Source organism: Barbus barbus (genome assembly GCF_936440315.1).
Source record: "Barbus barbus genome assembly, chromosome: 2".
NCBI lineage: Eukaryota > Metazoa > Chordata > Actinopteri > Cypriniformes > Cyprinidae > Barbus > Barbus barbus.
In genome coordinates this window covers 41,279,403-41,297,780 of record NC_136730.1, presented here as the reverse complement: position 1 = coordinate 41,297,780, position 18,378 = coordinate 41,279,403, and the positions used below count along the sequence as shown (strand labels likewise).

Sequence of the window (18,378 nt, the reverse complement as noted above, 5' to 3'; positions counted from 1 at the left end):
TATTGAAGGGTTATTATTATTTTACTACAGCAGCATATTTATATATAAGAACATTGACAGTGTTTGCATTTTTCTTGCATTCTGACTCAAGTTCTCAAGTTAAGCAATGTGGTTGTTGATTCACAATCTTTAAATTGCTCTTTGTTAGTCCCGTGCCCTTTAGAGGTACATACTAAACAAACTCTGTTTCTCATCTGTTAAGATGCAAGGTTCAGAGGAGACTAGAGCTCAGCTGAGACTAGAGCTGGCTGAGAAAGCAGAGAGCAGCAGCACCACGCTGAATGTCGTAAGTACCCTCAAAAGAAGCGTTTGTTTATGAGTGTGTGTTCACACCTCGCTTACTCTTAACCTCATGTCAGCATGGTTCTATAACAAATCAAAAAACGTGTTGAAAAAGGTGTTGGGGTTAAATGGATATCTTAATGGGTTTTAATATTTTAAAAACTAAATGCACTCAAGGTCATGTTTTAAACAATGTGAAGTAGAATACCAAAAACACTGCTAATGATGGATAAACTGTAGTAGACCGCTTTAAGTAGATTACTGCGTTAATATAAGTTAAATATATTATTAATAATAATTGCATTAAACATATTTGACACCAAGTAATGTGGTTTGTTAGCATGACTGTATGCTATTTAGAGAGTGTTGATGAAACCTGGTTTGTTCATTTAGAATTCGACAGATTTGACCAAGTTAATGGGACATAGGTGCATTACAACAGCTTCAGATGTAACCCTGGACCACAAAACCAGTCTTAAGTTTCAATTTTTTGAAATTGAGATTAATACATCACCAGAATGTATTAATATTGAATATCTGGAATCTGAGGGTGCAAAAAAATCTAAATATTGAGAAAATCACCTTTAAAGTTGTCGAAATGAAGATCTTAGCAATGCATATTACTAATCAAAGTTTTTATATATTTACAGTAAGAAATTTACAAATGGAATATGATCACTACTTAATATCCTAATGATTTTTGGCATAAAAGAAAAATCTATAATTTTGACCCATACAATGTATTTTTGGCTATTGCTACAAATACCCCAGCGACTATTCATTGCGATACAGAGACCGTAGTGGTTCATCCGTCTTGGTCTCAAGCGCACATATATGAAAACCCACATCTCCATTGAGTGATTGGAGGAGCAGCGAGAATCTGTGTGTGTGGAAGTTTCTGATGAGGCTAAAGCAGGAGCTGAATAGAGCCACTGTCCCTCCTCCGTTCCCCAACTGGAGGCTGCTGACATCTTCACGCATCTGGCTGAAAGCCCAGAGACACTGGGAGTCAGTTAACTCTAATGAATTGTAATATTGTGCAATTTTAATCAGGCACTAGTTTGGTATAATTATCGTATAATTTCTGGATAGGATTAGATGCAATTAAATCCATGACTGAGAAATGGGAAAGAGGTCAGCTGTGGAGCGAATAGACAGACAGTTTCGAAGTTCTTTTTGTTTTTGTCTAACATGAAAATTGTTCTAAGGAAATAAAGTGTTTTTTCTCAGTCGGTTATTGGATTTGGTATGGTTGGTTGCAGTGATTCAGGATGTAATTATGCATGTCGTTTCATGTTATTAGGTGACGTCTGGAGATTTTTTTCTTGGTGACCCTCAAGTAAAATCAAATATCAAGGGTCTTAAGGTGGTTTGAGACGGTGTAGGTGATTGATTTGGCTGTTTAAAAGCCTGAGAGTGTCTCGTTCTGTTCATCGTGGAATAGAGTGGTTTCAGGATTTGCTTGGCAGAGGTGAAATGTCACCCAGCATACGTTTGAGGAATGGTTCACGCAAGAGCTTTGAAAAGCTTGTCATCTGCAGTTCTTATAAAACCTAATTCGCCCATGTGCTTATTCAAACTTGCTGCATTTAGACAATGATGCCAAAATCTGGTTCTTATGAAACGTTTGAATATATAAAAATGAGCTACAGCAGAGGAGATTATTGGAAAATGAGTGAATGCAAATGTGCCAGATCAAGGAAAATCCAAAAACATATATGGCAAGTCTTAGAAATGTATTTATTTTGATTTCATGTGGCTTTGAAAATCATTTATACCATTTTACATTTGCATTTAGCAGACGCTTTTATCCAAAGCGACTTACAAATGAGACCAATAGAAGCAATCAGACCAGCAAAATAACAATATTATGTAAGTGTTGTGACAAGTCTCGGTTAGTCTAACGCAGTACACGTAGCAATTCTGTTTTAATATAATAAATAAAATGTATTGAATAAATAAAAAGAAAACAAGTAGATAAAGTAGAAAAATAATCGAGAATGCTAGTGTTAGAGGGTCAGTTTTTTAAATAAATAAAAAGAAAACAAGATAGAATAGAAACAGAATAGAGAACGCTAGTGTTAGGATCAAGTGTAGATGGAAGAAAAGTTATCTTTTAAAGAAAAGTTTCAATTTAATGACCCAAGATGTCAAGTGGTGTAACCATCAAGTAAAAAGTAATAACCTATTCAGTGTAAAAAGTCCTTTTTTAACAAAAAACATGAATATACTGTGTGTGTGTGTACATATAATAGTGAAGGATCATGTCAAAACAACCTAGGGTTCTCTTTTAAAGAATTGTTCTTTTCATTTTTTTTTTTTTCTAATTAAGATGTCAGGACAGTTGCATCATCCTGATATTTTTGTCTTCATGCCCCCTCAAAAATATTTATTATTTAGATTTTCCTAGTTTTTTGTTTAGGAACACGCTCACCATACAAAAGGTGTATTCGTGTCATTGTGTGAATGAATTGTGTTTTAAACATATTGTAGATGAAATGAAAAGATTTAGACAAAAAAATAAAATCACACTTGATTCAAATAACAGCTTAAATTTCAGTACTTTCATCACACAGGTCTATCGTATAGCTTAGGAAAACCTGGAATATAGCTCACGAGTTGAATAGTCTACTTCTATGGTGCTTTAATGCATTATAAATGCAGGTTTCTTAAAAATAATTTAAATTTTTGAGTGAATTATTCCTTTTATATTTTGAGAAATTGTGGCAATATGTAAAGGAAGCGGTTTTATTCCTGTGGCGCCGATGGGCAAGGTAAGTAGAAGGGGAAGGTTATCTGTGTCAAATCACTTGCTCTTACTGCCCACTCTTTGGGTATTTCCCAGCTGCCCCAGGGGCTGTCAGGATCCTTACCCTTGCCTTCTATCTCCCTACTTTGCTCTTCTCCTCTCTCCTCCCCATCATTCTTGCCCTCACTGTAGCGGAAACACATTGCAAAGGAGAGCCAAAGTCACACAACATTAGTTTGGTAGTAGCAGCAGCAACAGAAAGCCATTACTCTTCCCTGACAGTATCAAAGAGAACAGTGGAGCCAGGGAGCGGCTGGTCCCCCTCCCTCTCGCTTCCTCAGCTACATGCTGCTCGCAGGAAATTGCCTCATACTTCAGTGCGCAGGAGGTGACACGCTGGTGACAACCACGCATGTGTCACTTTCAGGGTCTGGGTGGGAGCAGCCCCTGAATTCTGAGACAAGTGCTGCCCAGGGAGTTGCATGAGGCCAGCGCCTTGGAGGGCTGCATCCGGCAGACCCGCGGCTGATGCGCCATCTTAGAATTGCAGCGGGGTTTGGAGCCCTGATGCTGCATTCAATACGAAGGTCAATGCAGTGACTAAGAGTCAAGATTGGAGTGAAGTGTTCCTGGACTTGTTGTGCGACACCACTCTTTCAAAGGTGATGCCTAACAGGTGGTCTTGCTCTGAGATGCGTGCAATGAGCTGCACACTCACCGGTGAAGAGCTGTTGTGCCTTTGACCCTGTCTTTTAAAGCACAGGGGCAAATTACATCCCGAGATAATAGAGCGCTGCAGTGATGACGTGTTTTTGTTGGCCTAGGCCAACACGGAAGTTAGCATCACCCTGGTTCCCTCGACAAAAACCCAATAGGATTTTGCCACTTGCTTTTGGATTATTGCAGAAAATAAGGTCTGTGACTGTGACAACAGAAATGTATGAGTCTTACATGTTTTGTTCAACATTATAATCTTCAGAAATGAACAACTTTTATGAATTCTGAAGTCTAAATACAACTGCCAGACGTATAAAGTTAAACGTAGTCTATAAATCAACTACACTACAGTCACATGACTTTAACGTCAACACCATTAAGATTCTGACAACTCTCTATTTAAAAACATTTTCCCTGAAAGTTTAATTTATAATTTAATTTATAGTTTAATTTAAGCATAATATAATTTAGAATAGTTTGCAGAGAGCTTTTATAAACATAATGAGGCTGGAAAAGTAACTAGTGAGTAATTTAGTTTATTAGTGATGTATTTAAGTCATAGAATAAGTGTGAAAATATCTTCAGACTGATAATATGAATCTGAATAAATTAAGATTTTCTGGCATTTAGCCAAAATATATTCAAAAGCCTATTGGCATCAGGACCAGACGCGCTAAAATGATAACTAGTTTCCAGGTTTTTACCAACAAAAATATGTCGACCCCACAGCACTCAGTTGTGTGGTAGACCCCTAAACATCCCTCAAAATGACGAAATATTCATGTCTATTTTGTCTCTTTATACTATAGAGGTCTATAAAAACTGGGGAAACCAGTGTCCCTTAAAAGGAAAGTTTGATCTATGTCCGTATTTGCAGTGCCTCTGGGCAGCAATTCATAAAAAAAACTCTGGCCAAGCTCACAAATCAGAAACAAAATTTCTCATAATCGTTCCATGTACGATTACAAAAAATTTATATTTCAGGTTGGGAAAGCCAATTCGCATGTATAGTCCTTAGCTCATGACTGGAGAACTGTTTCTATGGGAAGAGGAGCAGTGATGTAATGACTTTACTAATTAGTGTTTGGCTCTCTCATTTAAAAGGCGAGATTTATTCCACCATATTGTCCACTGCACATTTTTCCATTCATAGTAATATAAGTGAACAGTCTTGGTAATCTGTTAGCACTTCCATTCATCTCAAAGGAAGTTGTTTGGCTCACATAGGACCCCTCTGAAGTATACTATTAGAAAAATGCCATCTTTGCTCATGGGAACCACAGAACCTTTTGAGCCAATCATGTGAGCTGTTAATGCCATGTAACTAATCACTCTGGGGAAAATTAAGTCATGGCAATGCTAATTAGCTAATAACAACATAAAGTGCACAGTCACAAACCATTCACTACTGACCGTCATAAGCTGTTATGTGAAGAGTAGAAGACAGGGAAAATATAAGTTGTAGTTTAAAAGGAATTGTCCACTTTATTACAATTCTGTGATCATTTGCTCACCGTTCCAAACCTGTATGACTTTCATTGATCTGTGGAACACAAAAGAAGATATTTTGAAGAAAACTGGGAATTGTTTTCCATTGATTTCTAGTGTATGGACAACTGACACTCAGACATTCTCAAAATGTTTTCCACAGAAAAAAGAAAGTCATACAGTTTTGGAAGGTGAGTAAATGATGACAGAATGTTTATTTTTGAGTGAACTATCCCTTTAAGAACATAAATTGGGCACTGATAAAACATCTACTACATGCCAAATAAATATTTAGGTTTTTAGAACCAAAGTTATGTGTATTTGCATCATCTACCAGCAGGGGTTAATAAGGCCATGCTAACCATGCTGACCCTGTGCTTTTCATAGCTTTGGAAATTTGAATGTGTTAAAGGTTGATAGAGTTGCATCATATGCGGTTCTGCTTTTGTCAAAGCAGAGCAGTCTGTGTTTTGTTGTAACATAAAGACAATTTTTTTTCAAGCCTGCTCACAGTGTTGCTAAGACCCCCCTCCACACACACACACACACACACATATCCCTCAATTAAGCTACAGACTTCTGGAGGACCAGGATGTTTATTGCTATTCTACAGCAAGCCTTTGTCACAATTGTCTGCGTCGTCCGTTCTCTTCTCCTTGCACACCCCCCCGTCCTTTAATTTGGCGCAGGGTTGGGGGGATTGCGGCAGGGGCCGGTGCGGTGGCCGCGGCTGTGTGATTAGAGCGAGAGTGCTTCTCAGCAGGACTCTCTGTTTTATATTCATCAAAAGCGCTCGCTTTGATTTGCTCCTCCTTGACGTGTGGCGGTGCAGGCTGTCGCACTGCTGCTGAGGAAATCATGCGCTTACAATGCCCCAAACCCCTCCTCCTCCTCCACCAATTCCCTTTCTTAGCCAGCTCGCTCACATTCCCCTCCCACCCAAAAGACTACTCTGCCCAGCCCTCAGGCTGCCCTGCCATCTTATTAATTTCTCTATTATTACTAATATCACCTTTTTCCCTCAGATGGGCCGACTTTCTCCAAGGTCACTGTGAAAGATTTGCTGAGCTGAAACTTAAAATACTCCCCCGTTATACTCAATATATTGGCTTAAATTTAGATCTTTGGTGTTGTTCATTTCATAGTGAACGTGAACGCCTTTCTTTGTTTATGTGTCAGTCACATTTAAGGGGAATTCACAAAATATGTATTTGGCTTGCTTCTTATATGCATATTCAGGCATTAATTTTTATTATTAATATGAACCTTGTCTTTTTAAACACATTGATGTGTTTTCATATTTTTAATCATGTTCTTCAGCCATTCGACATGTGATTAGAAAGAGATTCAAAAGGTGAGAAATGGAAAAAGATTAAGAATTGTCACAAGCCGGAATCAATGTATGTATCAGACTCAGAGCTTGTATGCTATCCACTTCACCCTGGTTCCAACTGAATTTTGCAATTTATTCAAACCCCACAGTTTTGTGACATTTTGCTTTTCAGAGCAGTTTTTGGCATTTGCACTATTGCCAGGGGACTGTTTGAGAGTAGACAGGAACCACTTGGGAGAAAAGGGCAGAGTGGGACTGGAAGTCATATTCAAACGCATGTCAGAGCAAGTGCGTTACCAGCCAAGTCTCATTTTCTGAGCAGTCATTCTGTAATAGGGCTGTAAATAAATTAATTGACTGAGTTAATTACATAGTATGTTGATTAATTCATCAAATTAATTGCAATTAATTAAATTGCTGATGAAGAAATGAAAAGAATTCAGAGATATGACATTGAGGCGGATGAGTAAGTATGAATAGACATTAAGTAATTTAACAATATTACATAATCATAGTGAAAGGATCAAGCAGTATTTTTTTTTTTTTGTTAAATTAATGTTTACTTTAATCTTTGCATTGATTCTGATTTGCATTAATGTAATTGTTAATTATGTTCACTTAACTTTTTTTAAAATTACATTTACATTTAGGCATTTAGCAGATGGTGTTATCCAAAACAACTTACAAACAAGGACAACAGAAGCAATCAAAATCAACAAAAGAACTATAATAATGTAAGTGCTGTGACAAGTCTCGGGTTAACTTAATGCAGTACACATAGCAAGTTTATTATTATTATTATTTTTTATAATAAATAAAAGGAAAACAAGTATATAGAGTATACTAGTGTTCTATGGCTTATGTTTTAAATAAAAAGAAAGCAAGTATAGTAAAGTGTGCAAGTATTAAAGGATCAAGTGTTTTTTTATAAATAAAATAAAATGGGTAGATAGAATAGTAATAGAATAGAGAGTGCTAGTGTTAGAGGGTCAAAAAAAAAAAGAAAGAAAGAAAGAAACCCACTTAAGAATAATATCCAGTCAGTTTTTACAGAAAATCAAACTGTTCAGTCTGATGTAATGTTCTCTAATGCTTGTCTACGTTAGCAACAGTGACAAGGTGGTGGTGTTTAGTAAAGGGTCAATTGTTCTAATGTAAATTAATATTAATAATAATTATTATTATTATTATTATTGATTTTTTTTATTTTTATGTTTACTTTTTGCATTTCTGTATGGTTTGTGGAGAATTCTATATATATATATATATATATATATATATATATATATATATATATATATATATATATTAAATGGTTAAATTCAACCCAGTCTCATTGGAAAAACATGGCTGTATCTACATTTTTGCAAAACCACAAAAGTGTACCTATATATATATATATATATATATATATATATATATATATATATACACACATTAGGGTTGGGTACTGTTTACATTTTAACTGGTACAGTACCTGAAGTTCCGTCCCGGTGCCCAGCAGTACCTTTTTTGGTACTCTACTCTCTGTGTAATAACAAAAACATTTCAGTGAAAAAATAAGTCCAAAACTCTCACTTTCAACATTTTGAACAACAGGGCCCTAAAGTCTTTTTCTCTTTTTTTTCCCAGAAATTCTTGTGTGTTTTAATTTCTCTGATAATCAAATGAAGGCATTAAACATTTATTTGTTTTTAATCAAATGGAAATGAAACTCTTTTATTTTTTGGCAAGCATAGGTTTAATGTTAAAATTAATACATGGAAGAAAAAGTTTCTTTTTAAAAGGTTTTAATAATAATTGTATTATTTTTTTCTACAATTAAGTTGTTAATCTGGTTGTAGTATTTATTTTAATAATTTAATTGTTTTATTTATATTTGACAGAAAATGGAATATATAAAGACATTTGTCACGGAATGTGGTTGTAGCAAAAAAGGCACACGATGAAGGAATTAATGAAAAGGAGTCTTTAATATACATCATCACACAATTTCCATTAAACTAACATCAATATGAGACAAAGACTGAACAGAAACAGAAGGCTTATAAAGACAGACAAACTAATGAGCAAACAAGATGAATAATACAAGACAGTTGAAATGAATGAACGATGATTAACTAATGAAAACAGGAACTACAAAATAAGGCAAAACAGGAACTCAACAGGAACATACACGTAACAGTTCGCCCCGTAACAGTACCAACAGGGAGGGGGGGTGGCACCCTGGAGGCTGATGCTGGACAGGGACACAGAGGAGGCCTCCAGGGCGGATCAGGCAGACCCGGGAGCCATGGTGGATCAGGAGATTCGGGGAGCAATGGCAGATCAGGAGACTTGGGGAGCCATGGCGGATCATGGGACACGGGAGGCCAAGGTGGATCAGGAGACACAGGAGGCCATGGCCGATCAGGAGTTTGAGGCGGCCATGGCGGATTTGGCCCCCAAAATTTTCATGGGGTGAATTAGGAATTCAGGGGGGTGCTCTGGAGGAGTGGGCTCTGGAGGGCGCTCTGGAGGAGTGGAGCTGACTTCCACAGGAAACTCAGGGGACGAAGGAGGCTCAGGAGACGATGGGGAGCTGGACGGGGCCAGTGGAAGCAAAGAAGACGAAGGAGAGCATGCTGGAGCAGACTCTAGGGAGAGGACAGGAACCGAGAACTCCGGGGGTAGCGCAATATCGATGAGCTCTGAGGCTGGAGCCGGCGGGCTTGACAGCAGAGAGGCCAGAGGGCTTGAGTGAGCCACGAACGGCAGCGGGTTTGATGTCCCCGCGAACGGTGGGCCTGGGTGAGCCGCGAACGGCGGTCTGGAGAGAGCTGCAGCTGGCGGGCTGATCGGGGCTGACACTGGAGAATCCCTTCCTTCCAGCTGAGTCCGGTGGTGTCTGGGAGGTCCACAGGGTGATGGTAGTTGGCCCCGATCCAGAACAAAGAGTTGAGCATTGCGTCGTTGAGCCCCGTCCACACGGCTAGCCCGCTGAACTCTCGCGCAATCTTCTCCAGTGGGAGATCTCGGCGGGCCAGGACAGCGAAGCGTGCAGCGGTCTCCATAAGCTGTATAGGTCTCGTATTCTGTCACGGGATGTGGTTGTATCAAAAGGCACACGACTATATAATATACGAATATACATCAACACATAATTTCCATTAAACTAACATCAATACGAGACAAAGGCTGAACAGAAACAGAAGGCTTATAAAGACAGACAAACTAATGAGCAAACCCGATGAATAATACAAGACAGGTGAAATTAATGAACGATGATTAACTAATGAAAACAGGAACTACAAAATAAGGCAAAACAGGAACTCAACATGAACATATACGTAACATTATACTGTACAAAAATAATACAAGAATAATGTATTTCTGTTACATGTTAAACCGTACTTTTATTTTGACGGGATTCCGTGAAGTTTCTGTGTGTATACAGTATGATATGATGCTTGTTTCTCAAATAAAATGATACAATTCTCATGAAGTGACTCTCACAAGCAGGTCTGGAGATTAAGTTCATGTGTTCATGTCGTCATATAATGACGCAGAGGCCGAAAATCATTGCAAGCATCACACGTGCTTCAGTATTTGTGTAGTAAACAATAATGTTTCTCCACCATTCATTCATACAGAGGCAAATGGAACATGCAGGATTCGTATTTAAACCATCTTTTTGCATTTTAATATTCACAGACACTAGTCCATATCACGATTCGAATTAAGTGACAGAGACAGACTCTTGATATATTCATCCAAAAATTTACGAGTTCCGTGGCATTCCGTGCTATAAATTCAGTTTTTCATCTGGTACCTCAAAACACTTTTAGAATACTGCATGACTTATAAACTGATATATTTTGAAGTTTGCATTGCATAACCAGCTCCTTATATATGGCTTTTCTAATGTAGTAAACTTGCTTGGTAGCCCACCTGGTACAGCACTGTAGGCTAGCGAGCTAAAATACCAAGATTGCTTCAGCAATCAAGGTTAGGTTGGTTTAGGGTTTAGTGTAGGTGGTACATTATTTTCAAACACAATAGTGTTAACCTTTTAGCTCTACTCACCAGACATTTAATTTCCAAACTTACATACAATAACTGTCCAATAAAACATTGCCAAATTCACATTCATCTGTTTCGGATAAAACTAAACGTGCTTTTAGTACCATTTCAGTTTGTGAAGTGTTGCGATAGGTGCTAGAAGCAACGTAATATCACTTTGGCAGACATGTTGCCACAGGCACATGTTTCCAGTGAGCCTGGGTTGGTTAAATTGATAGCCCTATTCTTTTCACATAACAATTTGGAAACCATCATCTAATTTTTAGCATTATCTTCAAAAATAGGGCTTACCAGAATACTGAAAACACTGGCTCTCCCGTAGTCAAGCACTTTGAGGCTGTATGTCACAAGTAGCCACTAAGGATCAGTGGTCAAAGGTTAATGAAGCTGGACCTGTAGGTATTCCTCACTCGAGTGTTGTGTTGTGACATGTAATTTGTAGTGTTATTTTAGCTCTTACATTATTTTAGTTACTGATATCGGATGGAATAGGTTGGTTTTATCCCACACTTAATGAGCTTCCAGTCTCATCCCGCAAGCGTTTACATTGGAATCTCATTACCCAGAGCAGCTGCACAGTCAATACAGCAGAGTCTGTGAAGCCTCCAGCTAAACTCACACACACTCATTTCTCTCCCCATACAGCTCATTCACCGCACAGCTCGGGGGATTTCTTGTCTCATGCGTTCGTGTTTGAACTGCGCTGGTCTGAGTGCGGCCTGGAAATTAACTTTGTAAATTATTAAAGCTATTTCCAATTCCGCAAACATAGTCAAGGAAAACACGGTGGGCATAAGAATGCACGAGTGCTCACGTGTGTGTGTTTAAGATCCATGGGGAGGGATGGACCAACAGAGGCCGCTTGGTCCAGAAGTGGACGACTAACAAGGTCACACCAGCCTCAAGGTCAGGAGGGAACAAATGCTCTGTAATATTTCACTAGCGTCCCAGTGGACACTCAAACAAATGTACACATACACAACACACACTCCTTCAGTAAGTGAAAATCATCATGAAGTGTGCCATTTGCATTCAGGGAGAGCAGCAGCAGAATGAAAAGCAGGAACAGGCAGGGTTGTGTGCTCGGGCCGTTAATTTCATTTCTCCCCTTCAGCAGCCTGTGCCGCATCTAATTCAGCCTCCAGTGCCTCCCACATCATGTAATGTACTATATGCAGGTGAGGATATGAAGGCTTCTTTGTCAAATTCGTATAAATGGTTGAGTCCTCTACCGGCGACTCTGTGAACTAGATCTAGCGTGGCTAGGAATGGAAACTCGTCTACATTATTTTGGATTTTTATCCTTGAGATTGCAAAATCTGTTTTGGAAAAAACACCTGATTCTTTTATATGAGCTCTCCGCCAAAACGTAACATGGTATTACTACATACCATGACAATACTGTTGTATTTGGTACATATTGCACACTATTGTGAATACTATTGTATTTGGTACATGGTACATATTGCATCACCATGTTTTCACATGTTTTACATTTAAGGACTTTTAGCATGTTGTGATTATGTATGGTTAATATAAAAAAACTGTGAAAAATTGGATGATATTTTTGTATCATTCATGGTCTAATATCCTGTACCATACTTTTTGTATAGATCATATCCCTTGATTTTACTGTTTTGTATAAATTAAAATGAATAATTTCTTGTGAAAAGAAGTACACTTTAGCATACTTTCAAAAAGAGTACTTATTATGAACGTAATATACTCTAAAATTGAATGTAATGTTTTTGGACACTAGATGAATAAATGCATGTTTATTGAAATTGCATGAAAATGTGTTATATTTTATAAAATTATATTAAATATGATTAGGCTGAACTTTAGACTTTTTTGACCCACTTAGGTAGGACATAAGTACATCTTCATACGCAATTTCATTATTACTGCCTATTGTTCTGACAAGCATTTATGGCAAACTAAAATATACTCTAATGTTGTTTCTTTTATAACTTGTATGTCAAGTATTTAAATGTAATACTAAATAAGACACTACAGTTAACATGATTAATCTTTAGAATGCCAGTCAGCACAAAAAAAAAAAGCCGTCTGCATGTGAAAATATTACTTTTTTGCATTATATTTTGATAATTGATAAACAGGAACATATTAAATTGGCTGGCCAATGCTTAGAACATTGTTTAATGTGAATACAGGTTATTGTCTCTCTTTTCTCTTCATTCATAAACTCATTCCTCAGGTGTGTTCAGTGTATGTCTCTTATGCTTCACTCTCTCTGTTTGAATTGTGCTTCAGCATCTCTGACAGCCTCTTCAGGATCACTGCACACATTATACCAGGAATCACTGACGAGCCTTGTGCTGTTTGTTTCTTCTTATTTTGACACATGTAATGTTTTTATTTGTAGGCTGCGTGTATGATTTAGAAAAGGGTTTGTGAATCACACTAGCATCATTTGGTTTATCTGCATGAGCTCCTCAGTATCATCCTCTCATCAGTCTCTTACCCTGTGAAGTCAGAGAGTTTGATTGCGCTGTTGACGAAGTCAGCTCTTGGCAGCCGATCCTTTTGTTCTCTATCTGCTTAAAGTGCCGGAGGTGTTTCAAAAGCAATAAAGAGTCGAGCCATTTCAAAAGATGGAAGTTCTCTCATCAGACGAGGGAAAGTGCTTTAGTGCAAAACTAGACAACGTGATGGTTGTAGAAATTAAACTTCAGGGTTGGCATTGCAATCAGTATCAGCTTTGAGACTTCATCTCACACTGATCTGCAGATATCAGTCATCTAGTAAAGGGTTCATATCATACATATATATGAGTCTACTTATAGTGTTTGTAAAGGTCATCATTTAATTTTTTTTTCTCTTTTTTTTCACAACCATTTTCCACCTTCTCTCTGAACCTTAGAATTAAGGCCATTTTTAGCTGCTATAATTTAACATAAATTCGACATATAACAAAATGTAAAAATATTATATCTTTACTGCAATGCTACAAATCTCCAAATTTAAAGGGGATGTCTAATGCTATTTCATGCATTCTGGCTTATTTACACTGCTAAAGAGTTGGATTCTCATGCTATACATGACCAAAGTCTCAAAAAATTTGTTGGACATATGACGGATTTCTGTGCCAAAGACACTCCTTCAGGATTTGAATAAGTTTTGCAAAGGTTTTTTATTTCCCCGAGTATGGCCCTGTATTTCATCATAAAGGGTATGATTCCATATATGAGCACTTCTCCAGGAAGAGTGCGTGCACACATCAACCAGAGCGAGAGTACGGTTTGAATATATGTGGCTGTTTCTGATTTTTAGTTAGTCAATAAAGATTTTGTTCCTGTTTCGATGTGTTTTTGTAAGAAAAATATCCATATTTAAAATGTTATAAACACTTTTCTGTCACTTCCACTAACTGTCGTACGTGCAAGCCGTTCCAGGTGGATGATGTAGGACGTAGCGCATGCACCTGTGGGATATGCTAGTCTCGCGAGTTTGTTTACAGGAGCAAAGGAAGCAAAGTTTCCTTACTTTAGCAAAGCAAAACCAGTCTCCTCTCGGCTTATATTGAACTCCTCCAACATTTTTTATTTACAAATCCTCAGTTTGTACTTCTAATTTGTGACTGGCATTTTGTTTTGCTGTCTCTAATCACTGGCGCATGCGCTATGCATACATCCTACGTCATCTGCCGGAATGGCTTCCACCTACGACAGAAGTGAGAGAAAAGTGTTTACAACATTTTAAATATGGATATTTTCCTCACAAATATGAATCGATTCACTACATGAGATCTTTATTCACCCCCTGGAGCCATGTGAGGCACATTTTATTATGGATGGATGGGCTTTATTGGAAAATATTATAAAGCTTGGAAGAGCAAGGACAATTTTTAATATAACTCTGATTGGATTCATCTGAAAGAAGGAAGTCATAAACACCTAGGATGCCATGAGAAACTGTGTGTATTATGTCCGCTTTAAAGTTTGTGTTCTTTTAATTCAGCAAAGAGGTCATCTATGATTTCATCATGTGATATGAATTCATAGGTTGGTGTTCACAAAACTTTTACACAAAACACTGTTAAATGGAGGATGAATGGTAAATTTTCATCTCTTTAGGCTCATATTCTGTACTTTTTCATGACTGCAGGACCTTGTATCAAGTAAACTTCCTCCACTCTTTCCTAATGTAAGGATATGCAGAGCGACAGACACTTCAGCACAGTGTTTGCAATATTTGTTTTTGTCCACCATTGTGCGCCATTCAGAATTGTGAATGCCTTTTAAAAACTAATTTAAATCCTGAATTTGAATTGAATTGGAAAAAAGATATAAGAAAAAACAGAATGCAGAATTCCAATTCAAATGTGAATGTAAGGAAGCAAATTTAAAAATAATTGAAATTTTATCAGATGATGTGATAGACAGACAGACACAGAACGATAGAATGATAGATAGATAGAATGATATATTGAGGATGGATGGATGGATAGATAGAAAGAGAACAATGGAAAGAATGATAGGTAGAGAACGATGACAAAAAATGACAGATAGACCAGCAGACTGACAGTAGGTAGAAAGAAAATGATGATACGGTAGAAAGAGAGTGACAGACAGAACGACAGACAGAATTGCTTTTTTGAATTTCTGTCATTCCATTAAATTCCAGTTCAGCTTTCTGTTGGGTGTGTGTTCGGTTCAAATTCACACTCATGAATTGAAAGGGAGCCAATTCTTCAGTTTTGAATTTTGTCCAACCCTGATCTAGACCCAAGCTTAAGAAAAGAAGAATAAATCACAATATATCCCAGGACAGAAAAGTCACCCTGACTCCCAAACTGCAACACCTGGCTTTGAGTGAGCTAAGCTGAGGCTACTGCAGGCTCCCAGCAAGCGGATCAGATACGGCTGGATTTATGCTGTGGAAGTGCTGGCCATGACTGCTGCCAGCTCTCTTGGTCAGTTCAGGTCCTGTCTGGACTTTAGGGCTTCATTAGAGCAACTGTACAGCTCTAGTTTTTCCGGTCCCTTGTAGACTTATGTTTGTAATGTAAGAAAGGTAATCATTACATCTGTCAGCAAGTGATGTGGGTTATTACAGCATTGCATCTGATATTATTTCTCAGAACTGGTTCGTTTAGTGAGGTAAGTTAAATGAAGCTTAGATTGGAGTGTGTTTATTGGTTGTGTGTGTGTGTGTGTGTGTATAAGGGTGAGCGAATTGTGAATTGTGTGTGTTCTGGCTCAGGACGTGATGTGTTTTGATGAGGTCTCTGTGCCGCGTCCTGCTCTTCTCTTGTTGAGATGCTCGGCACCCTGCGTCCCCTTCACTTTCCCAATTTGACAGCTGATGGGATCTTATATGGAATATGGGAGAGTTTGAATTGTCCGCAATATACATAATGACCTCATTTCTCTTTTCCCTCCATTGCTCCTTACCGACGGCCTCCTCCTGCATGCTCTTTACTCTTCCATCTCATTTTCTCTCTCTGTTTTTACCTCTTCTACCTTTCATTTACCTCATGCTGGAATATGAAATATCACTCCCAAGCAATTGATTTCTGTGTTTTTAACAGAAAAATGAGGGTTTCATTCACTATTTGTGTGACAATGCTTACATAGTAATCATGACTCACCAGAAAGTTAAAACATACACTACCATTCAAAATGTAGCGGTCAGTATGATTTTATTTTATTATTTTTTATTTTTTATTTAAATATTATTCTTTTTTTTTGCAAGAAATTGATGTTTTAATTTGGCAAGGACACATTACTCTTGATTAAATGTGACTGTAAAGGAAAAATTTAATGTTTCAAGTTATTTCTGCTTCAAATAATCGTGGTTCTTTTGGCATTTCTATTCAGCGAAGAATCCTGTTTAAAATGCATCACAATTTTCGAAAAATAAAATTAAGCAGCACAACTGTTTTCGGTACTGATGATGATAAGAAATGTTTCTCGAGCAGCAGACCATCATATTAGAATGATTTCTGAAAGATAATGTGACACTGAAGACTGGAGTAATGCCGCTGAACATTCAGATTTGTCATCACAGATGAAAACTACATTTGTAAATTTAATTAATAGAAAACAGTCATTTAAATTGTAATATTTTACTGCATTTTTGATCAAGTAAATGTAGTCTTGGTGAGCATAAGATTTGAAAAAAACATTTGAAAAAGTCTTGGTGTCCCAAAACGTTTCATTTCTTGCATTTTAGAATAGATTTTGATTCAAAAGTTTGCTAAAGTATATTTCTTTTTCACAAGAACAGGCTTGACAAACTACATAAACTTCTTCAAACTGATTGTTTTCATGTCTTGTGGTAAATGATCGGAAAGTGTAATATTAAAGGCAATACATTATAGTCAATGCTCTAATGGTAGTAAAACAAAAGGTACACGCTTCAAATCATTTCTTTGTTGGTTTGTTTTTTGCTGTGGGACGACCCTGATACATGGCCATGTAGGCACCGGCCATACTTTCTGCTCAATAGCTCATCACATCCAGAGCCAGGGTGGAGAATATTCATACACATCTACGTCTATACATCATCTTCAGCAGTTCTCTTTAAATTTGTATTTACTCTGCTCTATTTTTTATGAGATTTGTCCACATACACTGACTATTTATGGCATTACCACAGTCTATTGTTCCCTTAATACAAACGTGTTCAGCATTTGCCTCTGTGTATTTGGATAAACTGCTTTTTTTTGCCCCCTCTCCCTCTGAGCAAAACAATCCTGTTTTATTATTCATCAAGCAGACACTGTTCCAAATCTCCCTGCAGCAAAATGGAGGTGCGGTCGTGGCAGAGGAGGAAGGCATGAGACAGATAGTCACATGGACATGGCCGCTCCTCCGATTCCCATGTGAGTTGATGCTGGGTGACAATGGAATTCATTTCCTAAGAGCTGCCATGTTTGTGTGTGTGTGTGTGTGTGTGTGTGTGTGCATCAGAGCGGGCTGTTGTAATGAGCTCTGGCAGCAGCCTGCTTTAGTATTAAAGGCGCACATACACTTTTTTCTGTCTTCTGCACCTTTAGTGGGCTTCAGTGATCTGTTTACAGCTAGCAAAGGAGAGACTGGAGCCTTGCCGACTTTAGCCATGCAGATTACAGCTTCCTTCCTCTCCATAGACTTCAGTCAGGATGGAGCACCGAGGTCTATAATACCTGGAGACATCCAATAGCATTCATTTCAGTGGAAGTCGCCTGGCTGGCCATTTTCAGATATTCTTTTTTATGTTGAGATTTTTTTGATACATGTTGTTCATAAATTTTCATACTTTTTGGGGGGAGCTGCACAGTTTGTGTCAAACATTTAATTATATATTTTTAAAGACTGTGATTCAAAATTCAGTAAAAAAGCTCCATGTGTGCTATTATTATTATTATATACAACAACTACCAAAAACTATATATATATATATATATAATATGCAATTATGCCAAATTATTCATTATAAATAAAATATTAAACAAAATAAGAAATATTACTATTGTAAAATTTCACTGTAAAATAAAGAAATCTTTAAGGGGAGACACTGCAGGCAAAAACTGTTTTTTCATGCACCTGTCAAATTTGAGATTTTGGGCTTTTTGGTTTTTCATAAAGTATTTTTTCAGACTAGTGGAAAGAAAACATCCAAAAGACACTGTTAAGTGTTTCTTCTATAGCACTTTATCTATTTGTGTCAATAGATTTCAATTACAATACATATTTTTAAAGGCCGTGTTCTGAAAATGAGTTTTCTGTCCTACATTGAG

General features: G+C 37.5%; 1 protein-coding gene across 1 annotated transcript in view; it reads left to right on the top strand.

Annotated features, from left to right (window-relative positions):
• Nucleotides 1–202: 202 nt before the first annotated feature.
• The window catches only part of pmfbp1 (polyamine modulated factor 1 binding protein 1), a gene marked incomplete at both ends in the record, with an annotated part of 130,849 nt that continues 112,673 nt past the window's right edge, over nt 203–18,378 (top strand). The window contains 1 exon segment of the mRNA XM_079435810.1: nt 203–286. Within this exon segment, the coding sequence (XP_079291936.1) occupies nt 203–286 (84 nt within the window).